The 24,974-nt window shown below is 34.3% G+C and overlaps 1 protein-coding gene across 4 annotated transcripts in view; it reads left to right on the top strand.

Annotated features, from left to right (window-relative positions):
• MON2 (MON2 homolog, regulator of endosome-to-Golgi trafficking) overlaps nucleotides 1-24,974 on the top strand; it is a 103,893-nt gene that overhangs the window by 60,290 nt on the left and 18,629 nt on the right. For 3 of the 4 annotated variants that reach the window (XM_041754801.1, XM_041754803.1, XM_041754804.1), the window contains exons 21-30: nucleotides 15-125; nucleotides 2,251-2,426; nucleotides 4,784-4,946; nucleotides 6,362-6,655; nucleotides 9,123-9,321; nucleotides 12,469-13,097; nucleotides 17,334-17,477; nucleotides 18,077-18,094; nucleotides 18,385-18,513; nucleotides 22,222-22,412. In XM_041754801.1, coding sequence (XP_041610735.1) covers nucleotides 15-125; nucleotides 2,251-2,426; nucleotides 4,784-4,946; nucleotides 6,362-6,655; nucleotides 9,123-9,321; nucleotides 12,469-13,097; nucleotides 17,334-17,477; nucleotides 18,077-18,094; nucleotides 18,385-18,513; nucleotides 22,222-22,412 — 2,054 coding nt within the window. The remainder of the gene's footprint in view (nucleotides 1-14; nucleotides 126-2,250; nucleotides 2,427-4,783; nucleotides 4,947-6,361; nucleotides 6,656-9,122; nucleotides 9,322-12,468; nucleotides 13,098-17,333; nucleotides 17,478-18,076; nucleotides 18,095-18,384; nucleotides 18,514-22,221; nucleotides 22,413-24,974) is intronic. The other variant, XM_041754802.1, reaches the window with a different exon arrangement.

Here is a 24,974-nt window from a genome sequence, read left to right as displayed (position 1 = left end):
TGTTTTGTCTCCAGGTCTGTCAGCATCCAAACTCTCGAATGAGAGAATGGGGAGCAGAAGCTTTAACTTCACTTATTAAAGCAGGATTAACGTTTAACCATGATCCTCCACTTTCACAAAACCAGGTAAAAAAAAATTTTTTTAATTCTTTTTTTTTTTTTAATTTTTATTTATTTATGATAGTCACACAGAGAGAGAGAGAGAAAGAGAGAGTCAGGGACACAGGCAGAGGGAGAAGCAGGCTCCATGCACCGGGAGCCCAACGTGGGATTCAATCCTGGGTCTCCAGGATCGCGCCCTGGGCCAAAGGCAGGCGCCAAACCGCTGCGCCACCCAGGGATCCCCTTAAATTCTTAATATAAAATCATCCTCTCCTGTATGTATGTAATATTTTCTTAATTTATCAAATGGATGATATTCTGAGAATGGGTTTTGTTGCCTAATATTTATTTTATATGTAGGCCATGGATATCTTACAGAAGGTTGATATGTCTGGATTTTTAGGATTATCTATCTTTATTAAAAAAATTATGGCAACTTTCTTGTGAATAACATGGAATTAAAGCTACTAAATTACCTAGAACTGGTCTCCCCGTGTGGAAATTTCCCTGTTTAAGCATTGCTAAAGGTTTAATTTGAGGCCCTACTTTATTAGCCTCCCTACTTTGGTCCTTAACTGTCTCTAATTTTTTCTCTAAGTATCCTTACTTGGAGAGAAAACAAGTGGTCAAAGAGACAAGTACAGTAAAATAGATCTTTATTTTTAAAACTTTTAAAAGTTATTTTATACTTCTAGAGTTTGAGTCCTTTGTCCTGACTCCTGTAGTCATTCACATATATCTTATACAATTTCTTAAAAATCCACTAAAGTTCTATTGTTTGAAGTTTAGTAAGAATGAGGCAATTAATAGGCATTTCTATTGCCTTCATTATTTACTGATTGTAATTCTACAAATTTACTCAATAAATTATTGAGTACATACAGGGTACCAACAATGTTTTAGCTGTTGACATAGAAGATAAATAAGACAAAAAAAGATCTGTGTTCTTATAGAACTTACATTTTAGTGATTTCATACTTTTTTCCTATTACAGTTTAAGTTTTTTGAAAAGAAAACCCTGATCTATATCATTAATATTCAGCTTAATACCTGACACATAGAGCTTAAATGTTTTTTCAGACAGTGAACCAAATAAATGAGTCCTTGAAGAGAAAAAAAGTTAAAAATGAAGCAAGTGTTTTCATGTACTAAAAGGGCCCGAACAGAGTGCCTTTTTTTTTTTTTAAACTACAATGGGTCCAGTAGTTTTATGCCATCTTTGTTAATATCTACCATACTTAATTCTTAGGAATATTAAGAATTTTAAATTTAAATATATGTGATATGCTGTTATTAACAGAGTAAATGAAAGGTAATTTTAGAAATTGGGGATTGTTGGGCAGCCTGGGTGGCTCAGCGGTTTAAGTGCTGCCTCCAGCCCAGGGTGTGATCCTGGAGACCCGGGATCCGGTCCCACGTTGGGCTTCTTGCATGGAGCCTGCTTCTCCCTCTGCCTGTGTCTCTGCCCCTTTCTTTCTCTCTCTGTGTCTCTCATGAATAAATAAATAAAATCTTTAAAAAAAAAGAAGTTTAAAAAAAGAAATTGGGGATTGTTTTCCTCTCTCCAAATATAGCTAGATATTTTTTTTTTTTTTTTTTTTTTTTTTTTTTATGATAGTCACAGAGAGAGAGAGAGAGGCAGAGACACAGGCGGAGGAAGAAGCAGGCTCCATGCACCGGGAGCCCGATGTGGGATTCGATCCCGGGTCTCCAGGATCGCGCCCTGGGCCAAAGGCAGGCGCCAAACCGCTGCGCCACCCAGGGATCCCAATATAGCTAGATATAAGTAGAAATATTTTCTTTAGTGAGATTCGTTTGTATATGGGTCTTTAATTAGTGTTTTTTTAAAAAAGTTCTTAATTCATTAACTACTTTTTGTTTGGGGTCTTTAGTGTCTTTTAATGCAGAGGCACTCTCCATTTAATCTGAAGTCTAACATTGTCTAAGGACATAAGTCATAGTCCTTATGACTCATAGTCTAAGATTGTTTTTTATTTTCTCTTATTTAAGAAAAAGACATGACAAAAGAAACTTCTAGTGATTATGGTTAGAGAATCATATTCAGTGTTTGTTTTAGTAGAAAAAGATTCTAATTACTATTATAGTCTTTGAGCCACTCTTCCTAATTAGTTTCTTCTCCTGTTTTCAGAGGCTGCAGTTGCTTTTATTGAACCCATTAAAGGAGATGTCCAGTATTAACCATCCAGATATCCGACTCAAGCAATTAGAATGTGTGTTGCAGATTCTTCAGAGTCAGGGAGACAGTCTTGGGCCTGGATGGCCATTAGTGCTTGGAGTGATGGGAGCAATCAGAAATGATCAAGGGTAAGTGCTTGAAACTAACATCCAAAAACTAATAGTGATTAAGAGGAAATTCATCCTAAAATTTTGCAGAAGTGGTCGTTTTTTATGTGCCTTTCCTGTCTAAGATCTAAAATCATTTTTCTTAATCCTACCTCCCGTGACTGTAGTGAATTAATCAGGGCTCACCTTTGTTTTGGAAGGTTGGAAAAATTGCTGTTTACTTGACATTTGACGTTTATACAAGAATACAAGTTTCATAAGATAAATGCACCAAGCTAACAAATTTTATAACACATCCAAAGATTGGGTTTTGTATTATTAAATATTGGTAAAGACATGAATTAACACTTAGAACTTGACTTCTCTGCATATTTTGGGAAATCTAAGAAATTGCTTTTAAGGGACTTCAAAAAATTTATTGCTCATTTATTCTGTGCCTAATATGGTCTAATTGCTATGCTTGCTAGTTACTGTGATTACAAAGATAAATAGTTCTTGCTCTAAAAGTAGAATCTTAGGGAAAAGGAACAAGCTCTGTAAGTAGAATCCTAATGAGAATAGTCTGTTATGGCTCAGAAGAATAGAATTCCAGTGGAAGGGAGGCCTGTATTCCTGGAGGGGGGCAGAGCCAAAATTATGAAGGACCTTATATGCTTTTATCAACTATTTGGATTTATCTTCAGTACATTTGAGAGACATTTTAGGAGTTGTAAGCAGAGTAACAGTGTGATCTGATATCATTGTGACAGCACCATGGAGGGGTGGATGGGAAATGAAAGAACCTGCAGTGTTCTCTAGAAATAGAGAAGAGTGATGGACTTGAGCTACTTAGCAGATTGATTATAGGGGTGAAGGATGATATAAGAAATAGAATAAGGAATGCCTTCCAGATTTCTAACTTAGGCTGTTTAATGAATGGTGGTATTATTAACTAACTAGTAAATACTGAAGAAAGCAAAATGGACTTACATAGTTTAAGGTAGAGCATTGCAGTGGAGAGGTCTATCAAATGTTTCCATATATTTGTCTCATTCTATAGCAGAACTCATACTATCTTGTGTGATGACTAGTCGAGTTTTATATGATTGAGATGCTTGGGACTATTATGAAAAATTAATTTTTCTTATTTGTAATAATAAATTTTCTAAAAAACTACAAAATACTGAGATGATGAAAGTGGAAAGGGATCAGTCACAGCTTAAATCAAGCTAAGTTTCTTCTCCCAGTCTACAGGGTAGTTATAAACTAGGGCATCATGGTAGGATGAAATTAATTAGTACACATAAAACACTTAGGAAGTGCATGACATAGCAAACCCTCAATAAGTGTTAGTTATTGGGGCACCTGAGTGGCTTGATTGGTTGGGAATCTGACTCTTGATTTCCTCCTGAGTTTTTGTCTCAGGGTCGTGAGATTGAGCCTCATACCAGCATGGAGTCTGCTTGTCCTTCTCCCTCCCCTCACTTGCATGCTCTCTCTTTCTCTCTCTCAAATAACTAAATAAAATATTTAAGAAAAAAATAAGCATTAGTTATTATAATACTTTTTTTTTTAAAAGATTTGTTTATTCATGATAAGACATAGAGAAGCAGAGACACAGGCAGAGGGAGAAGCAGGCTCCATGCTGGGAGCCTGACGTGGGACTCGATCTCGATACTCCAGGATTGCGCCCTGGGCCAAAGACAGGCGCCAAACCGCTGAGCCACCCAGGGTTCCCCAATTCATTTTTATTATTATTTTTCACCACTAGAATTTCTCTCTCAAATCAATTTCTTCTTATTCTCTTTATTTGAAATTCAAAATGTACTCTTTTCTTTTACAGAATAGATGTAGAATTTTAAGTAAGATATAGATATAAAAGAATGAGGAACTCATTTTCATTCAGTGAGTAAATTGGGTGTATTTGCATGTGCTAGGCACCATGCTAGATATTGGGGATACAGTGGTGAAAGTAGCCGTAGCCAATTTCCTTTACTCATTAATGTTGAAGTTTTATTTGGCTAGTTGATTTAAAGTTCTTTATTTTTATTTGTTAATTTTGTTCAGGTTTGTGTTTCTCCTTTTCATTTATGTAAATGTTTGAAATACTATATCATCTATATTAGGGGAGATTTTCTTGTTCAACTTTTATTTTATTTTATTTTATTTTTTTAATTAATTTTTATTGGTGTTCAATTTACCAACATACAGAAAAACACCCAGTGCTCATCCCGTCAAGTGTCCACCTCAGTGCCCGTCACCCATTCCCCTCCAACACCCGCCCTTTGTTCAACTTTTAAAATAGAATTTAATTTGCTTCAAATTATTGTAGGATGTTATTTTTATTTACATTTCTTTTAAATGCATGAGTATAATTTTTTTTCATTTTTTTTTCCCAGAGAATCCTTGATACGAACTGCGTTCCAGTGTCTTCAGTTGGTCGTGACAGATTTTCTACCAACAATGCCTTGTACATGCCTGCAGATTGTTGTAGATGTTGCAGGTAGCTTTGGACTTCATAACCAAGAACTTAATATTAGCTTAACTTCAATAGGTTTATTGGTAAGTATTATTGCTTTTCTTGTGATTATATAATTTAGAAATCACTGTTATGCTGCTGAGAGTGAATGCTAAGAGACTAGGCTTATGGCTTTAGAAGGGTTGTTTAAATGACTTTTAAGTACTAAACTTTTATTTTGCATGGAGGATTAAGTGACATAAGTTAAGAATTAATTCATTAATAGCAGAATATTTGGAATAATTTTGATATATTGAGCTGAAATTTCACTCTAAAAGATTTGTCATGAGAGGATTTGTAAACAAGTAATAGTATATATAAGGGAAGTATTCAGTTGACTTTAGTGTAAAGATTAAGTGATTTTTTTAGTATTGTTTTAGTAACAACATTTTCATGTATTGCTTATTTAGTATAAATAAAGCTCCAGTAAAAGGCTTTTCTATATACACAGGGCTTTGCTGTATACACAGTCCTGTAGCTTGTCAGCACTGCTTTATTAGCTATTGGAAGGAAATGTTAATGGAAGAACTTTGACCTGTGGAACAGTATTTTAATTCTGTGTGCCTTTTGTTGATTGTTTTTTTATTGAGCCTTGTTTTATTTATCTTGAAGGTAGAAGGAAATCTAAGATAGGATATTATTGATATTATGTAAGTAAACAAATAGAAAGCTGTGCCCAATATAAATGTATTTAAAGACAATTATTTAGACTCTTTTAAATGTTTATTATAAGCCAGGAGGTTTTAAAGTCAAACTTAAATAGTCCTTACAAGCCAGATAAGTTACTATTAAAAATGTAATTATAGGAAGGAAAATAAGCACATGTATAGAATTGCTCCCAAAGAGTAGTTAATTCAGTGTTGATTAAATTACTGCGAGGTGTCACTTTCTTTATATTTATGTTCATAAGATTCTCTACATTTTTATCATTGGTATAATTCTTATTAATTCATACACCACATATTGTGGTTGAGAAGTCATAAGATATGTTTGGATATAGTAGTTATTATATGAAATTGCCTAATATCATTAAACAATATTAAGGAATTGTTAATAATTTTTTTGGTGTCTTAATGGTATCATGGTTATTTTTTTTAAAGGCTTTATCTAGTGGAAATTATAAAAATAGTCATGAAGTAAATATGAGAGAATATTAACAATTGTTTATGTGTATATCAATATACTGATACATTTCCCCTGTTTTTCTATGTGTCTTTGAAATGTTTCATAAAGAAACATTTAAAAATATTAATGTTAGCACGAGATTATTTCCTCAAATTTTCCTGAAATCAGGTGGAGACAAATGACAGATGTTTTCAAATCTTTTCTATTAGAAAAGGAGTTTCTGAAGTGGCTTTTAAAAGTTTTATTCTGAAAGGTAAAGCAACCATGTGTTGCGCATTTACTTATGTGTTTAAAATCTGTGAGTGAAATGGCATTTTTCTACTTTGCTTTTTAGTGGAATATTTCAGATTATTTTTTCCAAAGAGGAGAAACTATTGAAAAAGAATTAGATAAAGAAGAAGCAGCACAGCAAAAGCAGGCAGAAGAGAAAGGAGTGGTTTTAAATCGGCCTTTCCATCCTGCTCCACCGTTTGATTGCTTGTGGTTGTGTCTTTATGCAAAATTGGGTGAACTCTGTGTGGACCCTCGTCCTGCAGTGAGGAAGAGTGCTGGACAAACTCTGTTTTCAACAATTGGTGCACATGGAACTTTATTACAGCATTCAACATGGCACACTGTTATTTGGAAGGTATTAACCATTAGCTTGAGTAACTAGCTTTTGAGACAAATTTTCAAATTTTTCAATCTTGTTCCTATTAATTTTTGAAAAAGAATTTCCATGCACTTGTGCTTTTGACAAAACAAAATGTTCATTTTGCCATACTTTAAAATTGTACCTCACACAGAGTAAATTACATATCGAATGCCTATTCTCTTTCTATCTTCATCTCTTATCTGTGTTTCTATTTTTGCCTCTGCCTTTCCCTTTTTTTTTTTCTGTTTACCCAAGTGGTAAAACCATACATATAATTCAAATGTTACCAACTGAGAATTTTATAAATGAAAGAATATCAACAGTAGTGAAATTTACTTGCAGGATCACTGAACAGAAGTAACATCAAATTGGTAAATTCTATGTTTGTTCATTAACTGTTTCATTTTTTCCCCCTTTTTCTTAAAAGATATTTTATTTGTAAATAATCTCTGTACCCAATGTAGGGCTCAAACTCACAATCCTGAGACCAAAAGTCATGGGCTCTACTGACTGAGCCAGCCAGGTGCCCCTTTTTTCTCTTCATCCTTCTTTCAAAAACTTTCTTCAGTTGGACATCTGACTCTTGATTTCAGCTTAGGTCACGATCCCACAGTTGTGAGATCGGGCTTGTGTTGGGCTCCATACTCAGCGTGGAGTTTGTTTGGGATTCTCTCTCTCCCTCTCCCTCTGCTCCTCCCCAGCATGTGTGTGCTCTTGTGGGCACTCACTCTTTCTCTCTTTCTCAAAGTAAATAAATAAAATGTTAAAAAAAAAACACTTAAAAAATTTCTTACAAAACCAACAGCTTATTAGTGAGCATTCCCTCTTTGCTGAAAGCTCTCCTTTTTTGTTCTATCTATTCCATTTTATTTTATTTTATTTTATTTTTTTATTTTATTTATTTTATTTTATTTTATTTTTTATTTATTTTATTTTATTTTGAATTTTATTTATTCATAAGAGACAGAGAGAGACACAGAGACACAGGCAGAGAGAGGAAAAACAGGCTCCATGCAGGGAGCCTGATGTGGGATTCGATCCTGGGATCCCAGGATCACTTCCTGAGCCAAAGGCAGATGCTCAACCCCTGAGCCACCCAGGTGTCCCTGTCTATTCCATTTTAATAAAAATCTATTTATCATCTTTTCATTGCTTTTGTGAATTTCCAAGATCAGTAAGTTTGACAGTAGGCTGCATCATAAATCTTAATTGTATTTAACAATTTGTCTTCAATTTAACAGAAATATTCCAAAATGTCTTAAAAAATTAATAATGTATATCCACTTATAAAAATAATTAAAATCCCTTCTCCTTCCTGTGTGTTCTCTTTCAGCTGCATCCGCTGGCTCCTCCTTTTCAGATCACAAAATGCTTAAGCTTCCCTTATTATTTTAAAACCAAACTGGTATTTTCTCTGATTGAAGTGTTAATCTTGCTGCCTAATTCTCAGTGATTTTTTTTCCTTCCTCACTTCCTCTGCATTCTCTTGATCTTTTAAGATGATTTCCAGATTATTCTACATTAGAGTTTCTTAAACCGTAAAGTTAACGGAATCACCTAGACGACTTGTTCAAGTACAGATTGCTGAGCCACCACCCCTTGCCTCCCAGAGTTTCTGATATTTTTTGAGCCCCCTGGCAGGGGTCTGAGAATTTGTATATCTGAATTTCCTGTGTGATGCTAAAGCTGTTAATTCTGAGAACGCATTTTGAGAACCACAGAATTTGTTCATAGGCTACAGGTAGTCTTCTAATTGCCAAGATTTTCACCCTAAATTCAGTTCTTATCCTATTCATTTTTTTGTAGTATTTAACACTGTTAATTATTTTTTCCTTGAAATTTCTCTTCCCTTGGATTCTGTTTCACAGAATGTTTCTGCTTGTCTTTCCAATATAAATTTTTTTTTTCTTCAGTTCCTCCCTCTGAGTCTACTCTTCAGTGTAAACAAACATATCCAAGTCCCAAACACTTCCTACTTGTTTTTTCCTTTCATCTTCTTTTTTTTTTTTTTAACGTAGGTTTCATGCCCAGTGCAGGGCTTGAACTTCTGACCCTGTTCAAGAGTCCCATGCTCTACCAACTGAGCCAGCCAGGCATCCCCTTGCTTGATTTTGTTCAAGCACCCTCATTTAGTCCTGAACTTTCAGTTGTAACTTCTTACAGATACCTTCCATAATTACATTTTTTGCCTAAACTTTTTTCCTTAGCTTCATTACCTTCTTGTGTATTACCCCATAGATGCTCTATTGATACTTCGATCAACAAGTCTTAGAAAATATTCTATCCAATTTAAAAACTTTTCATAATCCATGACTTTAATGACAAACTTAATATAATATCTCTAATATTAAATTTTTTCTCATACAGAATCTGTCAGGTGTAATATTTTTGTGACAGTTTCTAACTGCTGTGCTATTACTTAAGCTATGTTATTTTTATATGCATTTTTATAAATATTCAGGTTCTCTTTCATCTACTGGACCGAGTTCGGGAGTCTTCTACCACTGCAGACAAAGAAAAGATTGAGTCTGGAGGTGGCAATATTCTGATTCATCATTCAAGGGACACAGCAGAGAAGCAGTGGGCAGAGACATGGGTTTTAACATTGGCCGGAGTAGCAAGAATCTTCAACACTAGAAGATATTTACTACAACCTTTAGGTATATCCACTCCCCCCCCCCCCCCCCGGTTATAGAAGTTATTCATGTTAAATGAAATTTGGAAACTACAGAAGATCTTTAAAAAAATTTATGTATAGTGCTCCTTCCCAAGAATATTCAGTCTTAACTTCCAGTCTTTGTTTTTGTGTGATATGTGCATGACCATACACATTTTCATTCATTCCATTGAGAAAATATATAATGTATCTCTTTTGGGCTAGCCTCTAGGGGATACAATGGTGAGTAAAATACACAGCAGTCTTTTTGTCATAGGCCTGAGGGAATCAACTATAATTACATAAAAGCAACACTGCTGCAGTGATAAATGTTACAAAGGAATGGTGCTTTGTAAGCTTATAATACGTTTTTGACCAGGCCTCTGAGGTCCAAGTAAGCTTCCCTGAAAGATGAGTAGTAGTTCATCAGGCAAAGGTAAGACAAAATGTGAAGAGTTTTACAGGCAGAGAATGTGTAAATGTCAATGGTACTAAGATTAAGAAACCCCAGTGGAGATTGTACCTTCAATTCTGATGGTAGTGATGGTGATGGTAGAGAAAAATGAACAGAACAGAAATACTGTTTTATGTAATTATGAGCATACCATACATATTATTGCATTTTTATAACTTATTATTTTATATTTGGCTTTTTTGTTCCTGTTTATGTTAAAGCATAAGCATATTTATTCTTTCCATCAGCATTTTTGTGTGATGTTCTTCAAGTTCATTTTTTCCTTTTTTTCAAAAATAATCTATAGTGTCTGATCTATTTTGTACTCCTAGATCTTAATATATAATATATTAAAATTCTAATTTTTATTTTCACATAAAATTTACATAAAATGACATGTAGCAGCTTTAAACTGTACATTTGCTAAGTTTTGACAAAATAAGCATCATTTTTAATACTTTCATGATAGTTATTTTATTTTTTAAAGATTTATTTATTTATTCATTCAGAGAGAGAGCGAAGAGAGAGGCAGAGACACAGGCAGAGGGAGAAGCAGGCTCCATGCAGGGAGCCCGAAATGGGACTCGATCCCGGGTCTCCAGGATCACACCCCGGGCTGCAGGTGGCGCTAAACCGCTGCACCACTGGGGCTGCCCTCATGATAGTTATTTTAAAGACCAAAACCTAATAGATAAAAATCTAGTTTTTAAAAATGAAGACATAAGGCAGTTTGTGTAGCTTTTCTTTGACAGAAGTGTTCTGTTTAGTTTTGGTAGTTTTTAAATGTAATATATCAAAACTCTTTGAAGAGTTCACTAAAAAAAAAAAAATCTGTGCTTTCAATTGTATGTAAATTATACCTTAATTTTTGATTAAAAAAAGAGTGAAGAGGAATAGGCATGTAACTGGCCAGGTGTTATTTTTTGTCCTCTATAAAGGCAGAGTAGTACTTGTTTCATACCAGGATTACTTCCAGCTTTGCTACTAACTGAATGCTTCCTCAGCCGTATGGGCTTATCTCTTCTTTTAAAATTTAGTCTTTTATAGTCTTTGGGAAGTGACTTTAAACCTTAATTATTTATGTATTTCATAACCTACTTATGGCATCCTGCTTTGGAAAATGTCAGTTCTTCTAATTTTGGTGTCATTTAAATGCAAGTATGCGGGGCACCTGGGTGGCTTAGTTGGTTAAGTGTCTACCTCTGGTTCTGGTTGTGATCCCGGGGTCCTGGGATCGAGCCCTGTGTCGAGCACCTGGCTCACTGGGGTGTCTGCTTCACCTTCTCTCTCTAACCCTCCCCCCTGCTCGTGTTTTTGCTTACTCTCCCTCTCTCTCTCTCAAATGAATAAATAAAAAATAATAATAAATCCAAATATGTGGGTAATAATCCATGCTATTAAAGCCATTGGGCTAGATTGCTGGAAGAATAAGATCATTTTTGCGGGGCTTCATAGAAGCAGACTACATGTTATAAAGAACTTCAATATAAATGTGCTTAATTGGTCATAGGAGTAGAACAACAGACTGGATTGTTCAGTGGAAACCCAACAACTGCCATTCAGCCCATGCTTTGCTGATGTTGGATCAGCAGACTCAATTTCACACGAGGGGAACAAATTTAGACTCAGTCTAAAAAAGCAGACTGTTCCTTGGGGTACATTTTCCCCTGGTGACTCGCTATAATTGGGAAAAAAATATTTAAGAAAATTCTGCAACAACAACAAAAATTTTGCAACTGTAAGTTTCGTAAATATGAAAACCAAAGTGTAAAGTGTAGATTATTTTAAACATTTAGACCTGTAAAAACGTGTTACTTGGTTACAATTTGTAATTTCTTCAATATTTTTTAAGAATGAGAACATCCTAAGATCTTAATCATTCATAAAGATAGATGGATAAATCAGAGTTGTTACTAAAAAGCTTTTGTTTTTGGGACGCCTGGGTGGCTCAGCAGTTGAGCATCTGCATTTGGCTCAGGGTGTGATTCCAGGTCTGGGGATGGAGTCCCACAGCTGGCTCCCTGAGAGGAACCTGCTTCTCCCTCTGCCTATGTCTCTGCTTCTCTCTCTGTGTCTCTCATGAATTTAAAAAAAAAAAAAAAAAAAAAAAAAAGCTTTTGTTTTTACCCTCTTAAGTTTTTATTCTGTTCTCCTTAGGCAGAAATACTTGGAAATAGTGTAAATGTGTGTAAGACCAAGAAATAGTATAAATATATGTACCTACATTTGTAGAGTTCTGTTTTTAAGACCAAAACATTAATGTACTCATTATTATCTTCTTGGTGCCCTTTGTTTCTATATTTGAAAAAAAAGTTTTACTGGATTTTCGGGTTTCATTGTAATTCACATGGATTGTACCTTAATACCTAAGCATATTTTTTATTTTTATTAATTAATTAAAGATTTTATTTATTTATTCTTGAGAGACACAGAGAGAGAGGCAGAGACATAGGAAGAGGGAGGAGAAGCAGGATCCATGCAGGGAGCCTGATGTGGGACTCCATCCCAGGACTCCAGATTCATGCCCTGAGCCAAAGGCAGACGCTCAACCACTGAACCATCAAGGTGTCCCTAAAGCATATTTTTTAAAGTTGTGTAGAAATTTAAGTAGAAAAATAAAGCAAACATTCTAAAGTGTGCAGTAGTGAGAGAAATCTTGATCACTTTGATAGATTTTGTTTTCTCTTCCTAATATAGGAGATTTTTCAAGAGCATGGGATGTTCTTCTTGACCATATACAATCAGCAGCACTCAGCAAGAACAATGAAGTATCTTTGGCTGCACTGAAAAGCTTCCAGGAAATTTTACAGATTGTGTCCCCTGTCAGAGACTCAGAAAAGCCCGAGACACCACCTGCAGTTAATGTACCTGTGCCTGTCCTTATAGGGTCCATATCAGGCCCTGGCCTGAGCAGACCATTTGTAAGAACAGATTCCATCGGAGAGAGACTTGGAAGATATAATAGCTCTGAGCCACCCGAAGTTACCGATGAGCTTGAAGATTTGAATCTCTGGTGGGCTGCATGGAATACCTGGTATAGAATTGGATCTGAAAGCACTAAGCCTCCCATTACTTTCGACAAACTGACTTTCATTCCCAGCCAGCCTTTCCTTACAGCTTTAATTCAGATATTTCCAGCTCTCTATCAACACATAAAAACTGGTTTCAATATGGATGACTTACAAAAGCTGGGAGTCATACTGCACAGTGCTGTGTCAGTCCCAATAAGTTCAGATGCATCCCCTTTCATTCTTCCATCGTATACTGAAGCAGTTTTAACAAGTTTACAGGAAGCTGTACTGACAGCTTTAGATGTTCTCCAAAAGGTAATAGAATTTTAGTGGCCATCTAAAAATTAATGCATGTGGTTCGCTGGAAGTTTTTTAGTTTGCTATATATTTTTTGAGATAAATTCTAGATCATCAAGATTATCATACATGTATACTTTGTATAAATTCAGGATTGTAAATATCCAGTTATTTAAAAAACTTAAGGTTTTCTGATGTATTTGAAAAGGTAGTTCAGATTTGTTTCGAGAGTCTTTCAGAAACTGTATCCTCTTGTTTCCTTTCACCAACATTTTTTGTTTGATCATTCAACTCTTCACTAGAGGATATACTTTTCTGAATAATAACTAATAGAGTACTTCTATAGTTAGAAAATTAATAAGCTATGGAATCATATATATTTTTTCATTGTACTTAAATTTAGCTCTGGAAACTTTAGAATCCTATTTTTTAAAATAAGAATAAATTTATAAAGTATTTTCCTTACAAAAATTTCGTCATGGAAATATGTCTTACCTATGTGTGTTATGTTACTGTGAAAAAGTTAGTAAAATAAACAGACCTAAAAATCATTGAGCAAATCCCAGTTAGCAGGCAAGACCAGATCAAAATCAAAGAATCCTTTAAACTATCAAGATAATTGTTAGCATAATTCACAACAACCAAAATGCTAAACAGAAAAATGCCAGCTGAGGAGCCAGCAATTCTAACAAAGTTGCTATGACATTCTAACAAAATGAAGATGGAACTAGGTTTTGATTACACATGTGTTAATCAGATTTGTGTACTGTAAATCATGTTTTCTAATTAACTGATTGTGTTATATCCAGCTGGAATGATGAAAACTTTCACAGTGAAAGTAGTGGTTTCTACTACACTGTAATACCTCTTCAAGGCTCTGTCCAGCTGAGCACTAATTCCTTGATCTCTTTAACCCTAGTTGCATTGTGTAGAGAAACAAATTGTGTAGAAACTAAAAATCTAAGAGAATCTGACATTTAAAAAACTTCATTTAGGGATATCAGTTTTCAATAATTAAAATCAAAATAGCTACTCTTATTAACAGTGGAGAAAAGAAGTAGCCTTTCAGTTACCTACTCTTTCCCCCTTGATTGACCATACACAAAAGTTGCTTATGGAGTGCCCTGGGGGAGACTGAAAAGTTATTCTGTCAGAAAAGCAAAGCAAAGCACAGGCCTTATGGGACATCTGTAATCTAGAACTCTGATTCAGGTGTTTGATTCAAGTTTTTATAAACAAAGAAGAAACAACAAACTTACAAATTCTTGTCAAGGAAAAAAGCGCATAATTTTATTTTTAAAAACTCTGCCTTGGCAATGACAGAACAAATAGAATCTTTTATTCTTACTACTGGGAACTTGTTCTGAGCTTTTACTGGTTTTGAAAAAAAAATATATATATATATACCTTCAATGTGAAACTTAAGCTTTATTGCTGTTCATTTATTTATATCAGTTGATATCAATTTGCGTTACTAATTTTCACTCTAGCTATTGTTTGTTATTTCTATAATTAGTACTTGAATATTAATTGAATATAATTAGTATTGAATATTGAATTGTAGAATAATATTCTATAATTAGTATTTCAATATTAAATATTGAATATATTTCATAGTACTTGAATATGAGTCAAACATATGGTCTTTAATATTTCCTAATAGAAAAAATTAACATATTTCATTATCAGTAAAATTATTTCTATATTTTCTCCCACAGGTGTCAGGAAATTTTTTCACAAGCAAAATTTACTTACTTTGGGACTTTATCCTTAAATTAATAAGCTATCCAAGAAAACATTTTATTGATTCAATATAATTTCTTTCAGAAAAACTCATTTTTGATTTCACGTTTACCCTTATATAGTTTAGGGTTTCAGGGTCACAGTCTTCCCTTGGTTTTTAAATCCCTTGTTCCCAACCAGATTGACTTAGTTGTGTATGCTAATTGATTTTGAGATGGGGGGGGCAGTGGCAAGATATTTTGGCATACGTGGAACCTGAGAATTTGATTATCTGTTTTCCCTAAATTCTGAGGTCAGGAGACTCTGTCTTATTCATTGCTAAATTTTATAAGGTTAGTTGGCTGGATACTGTATCTGTCTTCATCATCAAAGCTGCTGGAGTAGTATTCCAGGGGATACCATCATGTTGTCTGTGAATGGTGCCCTTGGAGTCTTGCAACAAAGCCCTCCCTGCCTACTACTTAATGGGGAAAGTTTTAGAATCTCTTTATATCAGCTTCTTAATCTATGAAATGAAACTAATAAATCTACAACTTTTTTCTCATTAAATGGGATTTATAAGGCATTTATTGCCTGGCACAGTTAAACATTTACTAGATGTTAGCTATTACTGTCTTCATCATCAATTTCCTCGTGAAAGTTTTAGTAAAAGGCTGGAGAAGGCAAAAATAGTCTTAGGATAAGTAGGTACTAAATGAATTATTGTTAAAGGACTTAATAAGAGAAACCTTGAACCATGTCAGAGATTGGATGTCCATTTTCTGTTCTTCTTTTCACATACAGTTTTTTTGATCAAACTGGACTAATACTAGGAAATGTCCGAACTGCTGACGGTTCTTAACTTTTGGACTAAAATCTGTTGGCAGGTTCATACTCGTTTTTTCCTGATATATAAACTTAAGAATACTGAAGAAAAACCAATAATAACTTTCTCTTAGATGGGGGTTGTTTAAAAAAACAACAACTCAGTTTTATATTATGCATCTTAAAATCCCAGGATTGCTTATTAGGTCAACTCTAACACTATAGTATGTTTTCTTTTTATAAAGGACTACTGAAAATCAAAGTGTATAATCACAGTCATTGTTTTGTGCTAAGATAGTTCCAGAGAAATTGTAATTACAAGATGATCTAACTTAATATAAGCAGCACTTTGCATTTCAAGATTCTTTTATCTAAAATTTCAGTCATAACTAAATGGTTATATCTTCTCTCAGGGAAAATAAAATTAATCTATTATCTGAGAGGTTAAAAAAGCCATGGATTGCAGAAAACCATAAGTATGTGCATCTTTTAAAGAAATTCCTTAAAAATTTGAAATGCTTTGAATTTTGATTCAGTACTTTAAGGATACCTCAAGTGCAGAATGACCATGCTTTTTGTTTTGTAAAGCACAAATATATCTTAGACACTGTGTAGATAATATCATGAAATGTTTTTCACACAGAGAAAAAGAAACACTAAGTATGTGAAAGACAACAGGAGAAAACACATTTATGGCTAGGAAAAAATGAAAATACAATATCTATTTCAAGTACTGTCAACATACCTGAAGTAATTAAAATCTGTATCAGGATATGCATTTTATTGTTTATCAAATTGTTTATAGTAATAGGTTTAATTTTTATTGAATTTTTAAATTTTTCTTATTTTTTTAAAGGTTTTATTTATTTATGGGAGACACAGAGAGAGGCAGAGACACAGGCAGAGGGAGAAGCAGGCTCCACGCAGGGAGCCCGATGTGGGACTTGATCCTGGGACTCCAGGATCATGCCCTGGGCCAATGGCAGACACTTAACCACTGAGCGACCCAGGCGCCCCCAATTTTCTTGTGCTAAATCAAGTCTGTATATTCAGATACATTAGACATTAAATATACACTGCCCTGTTAAAAAATTAACATATATTCTTGTGTTAAATCAAGTCTGTGTATTCAGATACATTAGACATTAAATATACACTGCCCTGTTAAAAAATTAACATATACATTTCTTTTAGAAACAAATTTTCATACATGACATCTTTCCATCTAATATACATGATTAAGTCAGAAGACAAAGCATAGTGCAGAAACCAGCTGCCATTTCAATGAACTGATACTATCACTTAAATAGAAGTTAATATCAGTCAATATCATCTTGGTCAGTGAGGGAGGCACTCTTGATGGTCTAATGGTTGTCTTACTGAACAAGTAATCCAATCGTGGAACCTCAGAGCTGCCTGGGACTCCTCTTTAAGTGCTTGCCCTTTTTCCAGTCTGTTAAGTAATAAATCACACTTTTTATTAAAAAAGATTTTTTTAGCTGATTAACAGATTTAGCCCATACTTTCTTCAATAATACTTTAAAATAGCTTGTAATAGTTATATCCTTCAGGGCTTGTAAGAGATTATATAATACTTACATAAAATCGAATAGAAATTATGATTCTTCAGTTGATTGTGTATATACAGTGAAGAACTTAACCCGAATTCAGGTTATGCATTCTACCGTTCATATTTTGCTTTTATAGGCCATTTGCGTAGGGCCAGAAAACATGCAGATAATGTATCCAGCTATATTTGACCAGTTACTGGCATTTGTGGAATTTTCCTGTAAGCCTCCACAGTATGGACAGCTGGAAACAAAGCACATTGCAAATGCAAAATATAATCAGGTAATTTGCTCTAAAATATATTTCCTCTATAAGATTTAATGGCTTATAAAAAGTTCCACTTAAGATGGACTTTGAGTATCTCACAAATTTTTCATTCACAAACTTTCATATGTCTTTTAACAGTTTAAGCTGAAAAGAAACACTATTTGGAAATCATTTTTTGTGTTCCTTTTTTTCTTGTCTATGACTTTCTTTTCCCAAGTAGTTCTCTAGAAAGTTCGGCCTTACATGTTACATTTTTCTTCAAAGTTCTTTCTTGACTGTCTCATACCCTTACAAAATGGCTTCTAAATCCCTAAGCCTAATCTTGTCTAAAAAAATACCTGTAATGCAAAATGAAGAAATCTGTGTGTACTAAATAAGTTGTCTACTGCTGGTGTGAAATTCAGTTGGATTTTTACCTAAAAGATTTTATAGCCATAGTTGGCCAATTTCCACTTTGTTTTGGCTTAGGGGATAAGTAAATTTCTGAATGCATGCACAGGCTGATTTTGTTCACTCAACATTAAATTATAATTTTACATGGTCCGAAAAGTAGTTTTAATGTGTATTAACTTTTCTCATTCTATTTGTCTTGCAACACAATGGAATCACAATAGATCCAACTATTTGCACCGGTGAGTTAAATTTCCTAAAATTGTCCTAACCTATTGGCAACAAGTAAAGTACATCTTTCCCGGTTCTTGATAGAATGCTTTTTGTGCTTTTTCTGATAGTTTTAATTTTTGCCTGGCTGAAAATTATCCTTTCATGAAGTACATATCTGTTTGAAAACTTTGCATGTTATATGATCTGACCTAAAAAACAAGGACTGAACTTTAAGACAAAGAAGGTTTCTCTTTGAAAACAATATAATTTAATTTAATCTCATTTATTTTTAACTCCATGTGAAAATATTACTTTTTAGGCGGAATGGGTAGCCTTGAATTATGTACCGTTTGCTGAAAGGTCTTTAGAAGTAGTTGTGGATTTATACCAAAAAACAGCCTGTCATAAAGCAGTGGTGAATGAGAAAGTACTCCAGAATATTATTAAGGTATCTTTTTCTTTTTTTATTTTTATACTTTGATGATGACACTATTACTGAAATTGTTCTTTAGGTAATAATATATTATCATATATTGAGATAAATGGAAAATATTTATATTGTTATTTATAGGGACTTTTCTCCAACATTCACGGATAGTATTTAGGAAGCCATTCCCAGTATGAAAAGTTTTTTTTAACGAAAAATATTTTAAAGTAAGTATGCATTAGATTTATTACAATTTGTAAATTTTGCCACAAGTCAATGAAGGATCCTGTTTCTTAGGACAGTACTTCTCATACTTCAAGGTTGATGAGCATTCAGGGAGAAATTTACAGCACATCGATTTAACTGATGATATGTTTGGTTTTTTTTTTTAAAGCCAGTTCTCTAGTGTATGGACAACCATTTTTAAAATTCATTTCTTGTTGATTGTGTCTGATTCCTCCCAAGTTTATTTCTTGTTCTTTTCTGTGTTTTGAAGGGCAGATGGGAACCTTGCCTTCTATTTACTGAACAAATATAGGCCGATATGAACCAGTGTCCCTCAAGGAAGAAGGCCTTTCTCTGTTTCAAAGCTCATTCTTCTCTTTGTTTCCCTCCTTTCCTCTTTTCCTCTTTCTTTGTTGGTGATTCTTTTTCCTTTTAGCCTTGTAAACTGTATCTTGGAAAGATGATTAAGTCCTTTATTTAAGTTCTTTATTAAGTTCTCTCACTTTCATTTCTATGCAAATGGCCATCCCCTCTCAGCTTTCCTTTTTTTTCCAAATTCTTTTAAATAGCTTGTGTCCTTCATCTAGCCCTCAACCCACTGCATGCTGGCCTGCTTTCATATTGCGCTCCAGAAATTACTAAAAATTTAGAAGATCAAATCTTTAAATCCTATGTCCTTTTCCAGTTATCCTCCCTATTATATGATGCTGCCCTTGCCTTCTTTAAACTTTTTCTTCTCTTGACTTTTATCACATTCTTTCTACCTCTCCCCACTCACCCCATCATAAATGTTCTCTTTCTCATTTATTGAAAACAGGTTTTAAGCACCTCTGTTGTCAGGTACTAATAAATAGTAGGGATTAAGAATGAGTATGATAATTCTTATATTCAATAAAGGGAATATATAGAAAGGCAAAAAAATAGTAATACAGTATAGTAAGTCCTAGGTGAAGACCACACAGTGGATTCAGATAGACTTGCCTCAGAGTAGTGTATTGCTCTTTACTTGCTGCTGTATGATTTTGGGTTAATGAACCTGTCAGAGGGTTTCTCATCTGTAAAAGAAGGTTAATACCAATACCACTTACATGTCTTAAGTATTAAGAGACTCATTTGAGATACAGCATTTAATGATACTTGCCATATGTAAATGCTGAATATATCATTAATCCTTCCTCCCATCCCCCATAGACAAGGAAATAACTAACCTGCTTAGAGGATTTTTGGCAAGGATTAATGCAAGTGACACTTGAAGGAGTAATAGATTTGCTAGGTGGAAAGGGAGAAGGATTAAGCAATGTAAATGATAGTGATATTTTTTTTTTAAAGATTTTTATTTATTTATGCATGAGAGACATAGAGAGAGAGAGAGAGAGACAGGCAGAGGGAGAAGCAGGCTCCATGCAGGGAGCCAGACGTGGGACTCAATCCTAGGTTTCCAGGATCAAGACCTGGGCTGAAGGCAGCGCTAAACCGCTGAGCCACCAAGGCTGCCCCGATAGTGATATTTTTTAAAGAAATATTGAGAAATTCCATTTAGAGAAGTGTCAGGTACGAGAATAAGTGTGAAAAAGTAGCTATGGTTCTTATAAGCCATCATAAGGAATCAGGCTTTATTGAGGTTGAACATTGAGGACTGACATGAATCAGTTTGTATTTTTAAAAGAATTAATCTTTTTATATTCCCCCTTTTTGATGCTGCTTATTGCTACATTGTATTGTGGTTAGTGCACAAGGCTCTTTCTCAAAAATTGTAAGCTTTGTGTCAGCAAGAACAAAATTTTCTAGTTCCACATACATTTACTGAGCATATACTATAATGCTAGTTTCTGTACTAGTTGCTGAAATGTTTTTAAACAAAAAAATATATAACTCACATAGATCTGTGCTTAACATTCCCTTGATTTCAGTAAAATATTAATTGTAGTTGTAAACTATATTTTTCCTTTATCTAAACTTGAGTTATAAAATGTTAACTTAGACTTGCCCTTGTATAATTTGGTATTATCTTCTTTGCAAATGACATGGGTTCAGGCTCTGACTAGCTTTAACAATAAAAGGGATTTATTGCCATGCTTAATTGAAAAATTCAGAGATAGAGGGAGAGTTTTAGGTTTGGTTTATTCAGTGGTTCAGCAGTATCAACAAAAATCAAATTTTTTTATCTCTTTTCTGCTTTTCAAGGGTTGACTGTGTTCCAACTATTTCTCCTCATAGTTATAGGCTAATAAAGGGTTTGGTGTCTAGTAGGTGTGTGTGTGTGCACGTACTTCTCTTATCACATTATTCTTAAATTCCTAAAATTAACCTTAAGTGGACCAGCTTTAGTCTTATGCCCAGTGTTGAACCAGTCATTTTGGCCAGGAAAATGAAGTAGATTAATTGGCCTAATAAGCTGATCATCTCTTTACCCTAATTCCCAACTGGAAGTCGAGTCAGATAAATAGATTTGTCTAGGCTAATTATCTCTTAGTGGAGGCTTAGTTTATGCTAACATGTAATGATTCACTGTATGAGTAGTCAGTAATAATTTGTGTGGAGCATGATGAAATTAAGTGTTATATTCCTTCCATGACCTTGAAATATGAAAATATATCTCTTCTACTCTTTATCTTTCTCTAACTAGAATTTTTATATAAAAGCAGATATTCACTCTAATGCAAATTATCTGATGGTATGCTGAAACTATTGATAGTACTCTGGGACAACTCACTGTGGTAGTTTGGTCAATCTGGTCTTCTAGTTGCTGGATGAAATTATGACCAGAAGAGTTCATTCTGAACCACCAAATTAGTTCTTTAATGGTTTATAGCGACCTACCTCAAAAGTTGACCATTTAAAAAGTAAGTCTCAACATCATAGTCACTATACATAACTCAGATGCTTTACCTCTGTATCCGCAAAGGTTAAAGAATAAACTTTTTAATTATCAGTTTTACTGAAATAATTTGAAAATGGAAAAAAAGGTACATTAATATGTTAGAGTAGAACGTAAAATTCAAAGAATTTTAGAGACAAAACATAAGACCTTCAACTGTTGATGCTTCAGGTTATGTTTACCTAACCAATAGTGAAAAAAGACAAAGTATTGATCTCTCTTAGGTGGGAGAACCCCATCAGTCAAATTTTTTTATGCTAGGAAAACTATGGCAAAATGTTCTAGTTCCATACAGTAAGTTGAGAGAAGCTGCAAAATTTTAAGTTTACTACTCCTATCTTAACTTTTCTGATAACAATCCCTATATTTTATGATGAGAAACTGAAGTTCAAAAGGTTGTTACTTATTCAAGGTCATTGCTTATAAAATGGAGACAGAATATATTTCTAGGGAGTAGGATTTGAGTTCCATGTCTGATAATTGATCTTTCTAGAGAGTAGCATCCTTTTTTAAGTAAAAATACCCATGATACTTTTTTTTCTCTCTGCTATAGTTTTTAAAAGTAATTAAAATTGTGTGTATATATTTTAATTAATACATATCTTAAACTGTCTTTATTTTCACAGACACTTAGGGTTCCTCTCAGTTTGAAATATTCCTGCCCTTCTGAAAGCACGTGGAAATTAGCAGTATCTTCTCTCCTCAAAGTTCTTTCTATTGGGCTACCCGTTGCCCGGCAGCATGCGTCTTCTGGAAAATTTGACAGTATGTGGCCAGAACTAGCCAATACTTTTGAAGACTTTCTCTTTACTAAAAGGTCAGCTCATTCAATTTTACAATTATAAGACAATCTCTCAAAAAGTATATAATACCTGCAGTTGATCTAAAACCAGTATTTCTTACTATTCATTAGCAAAGTAATTATTAAGACTGCTCCATTGTATGCAAAGCACAACTGATTAAACATATCCACTAGGTTCATTATCTGTGAGCAAATGGAGATTTTTTTATTTTCACAGTGTTTCTGGTTTTAAGAAAGGAATTCATAAGACTGTATGTATGCATCGTAATTAAGGTTTTAACTCATTGAAGCTAAGATCTTTTTTTTTTTTTTTTCAAATCTGCTGCCCATTTGACATTGCAAGAAGAAAACAATTTCAGAAAATCAGTATTTTACCACAAGTAAAATTAGTGGTGATAATGATCAGCTCTTTAAGATGTTAGGTTTGACAAAGAAGATCGGAATTTTTGCTGTGTGATACTCCCCTGAGGGCTTATGTTTATGGATCCTCTTCTGACCCCTCCCTGAGTAACAGAAGGATAATTGGAACACACTAAATTTTTTAAAGGAGTCTTCTGTGGGTTAATTTAAATTTTGCTGTGTAAAAGCTTATCTGGTATTTCAAAATTGAGGGCAGCCGGGTGGCTCAGTGGTTTAGCCCTGCCTTCAGCCCAGGGCATGATCCTGGAGATCCAGGATCCAGTCCTACGTCAGGCTCCCTGCATGGAGCCTACTTCTCCCTCAGCCTGTCTCTGCCTTTCTCTCTCTCTCTCTCTCTCTCTCTCTCTCTTTCTCTGTCTCTCAAGAAAAAATAAAATCTTTTTTAAAAAAAATGGAAAGTAATGACATCCTAATTTCTGTTTCCACAAATGATCATTTTGTTTTACTTTGTTTTATGTTTCTCAACTCTAGGAATCTTATAGAACCAATGCAAGCATACTCAGTATTTGCAGAAAAATTACAGGGACTCACAAACAAATTATGTTTTTATCTTTAACCCTGAAAATTGAAGTTTCTTTATGGACTCCATTGCCTAAAATCACTATGTTAATATGTATGAATCAAATAGGTTTAGAAATTTACACTTTCCTTTTTCTTTCCCAGTTATCTGTCTGTATATTCATGTTGCTTAATTAATGCATGCTTCTACACCAGGATTTTTGGCAATGAGTAAAACTTCTTTAAGAATTTTTCCTGTGGCTGAGTCTTTATACCATCTTCCTTATTCTCAAGTTTCTTGTTGAATATTGTAAACTTTCCAAACTTTGTTATTATATTAAATTCAGTTTCCTGAAATAATTTTTATGTGTTTGTGTACAGGTAAGTAGAAAATGAAACCAAAGTCCTAAAAATAGATACTGTATAGCTTATGTCATTTTGTATTAATGCAGTTATACTATAATTTCATCATAGTCTTTTGCCTGAGTATGGTCCTACTTACATTAAAGTTTTGAGTATAGGGGATCCCTGGGTGGCGCAGCGGTTTGGCGCCTGCCTTTGGCCCAGGGCGCGATCCTGGAGACCCGGGATCGAATTCCACGTCGGGCTCCTGGTGCATGGAGCCTGCTTCTCCCTCTGCCTGTGTCTCTGCCTCTCTCTCTCTCTCTGTGTGACTATCATAAATAAATAAAAATTAAAAAAAAAAAAAGTTTTGAGTATACTGGTATGTTGAAAAATCATATTGCTCAAGAAGCTGCCAGCACAGTGCACTGGCTCAGTATCATTGAGGCAAAATCAAGAATTGGATGCTTAACCAACTGAGCCACCCAAGCACCCCAAGTATTAAGTCACTTAAAATAAATGCTTAGAGTAGTACCTGGTACGTGAGTGCTTTTAAGATGCTTGCTACCACTTTTATTCTCCTCATTATTGTTATTTCTTTTCCTTAGGAGAAAGTAATGTTATGAGGTGCCTGGGTGGCTCCGTCTGTTAGGCATCTGCGTTTGGCTCCAGTCATGATCCCGTGGTCCTGGGATTGAGCCCCACATGGGCTCTCTGCTCAGCAGGGAGCCTACTTCTCCCTCTCCCTCTGCCTCTCCCCTTGACTTGTGCTCTCTCACTCACTCTCAAATGAATAAATAAAATCTTTTAAAAAAGGAGAGAGAAAAAAAATAAATAAATAAAAAATTAAAAATTAAAATTAAAAAAAAAAAGGAGAGAGAAAGAAAGTGATGTTATCCATATCCTTTCCTATGAAACAGCCATATTTTAAAGCAGACTTTTAAAGACCTAAACTCTAAATAACTGGGAGTAGAAAATTGCTTCTAAATTTGGAATTGCTGTAATGGCTAGAAAATAATAAAAGTACTAAATTTGCTGTCAGTAATATAGAATCGGCATTCTAAGTTGTGGTTATTCTAGTTACAGATTTAAGTGTTCTGCTATCCTGTAGAGAGTCAGAAGACTCATGACCTACTTTGGCCTCTACCACCTACTTCCTGTTGACCTTGAACTGGTTGTTTCCCTTCAGTAGGCATCATTTTTCTTAATTGTAAGATGAAATGAATTGATTAGTTGTAAAAGTCCACTAGTTTATATATTTTGATTTAAATTTCTCAATGTGAAAACAGCTTATATGAATAAAGCCAGTTTTAGTTT

This window comes from Vulpes lagopus, chromosome 5, assembly GCF_018345385.1.
Source record: "Vulpes lagopus strain Blue_001 chromosome 5, ASM1834538v1, whole genome shotgun sequence".
Taxonomy (NCBI): Eukaryota; Metazoa; Chordata; class Mammalia; order Carnivora; family Canidae; genus Vulpes; species Vulpes lagopus.
The sequence above is the reverse complement of the archived record's forward strand: the minus strand, read 5'-3'. Positions and strand labels throughout refer to the sequence as shown.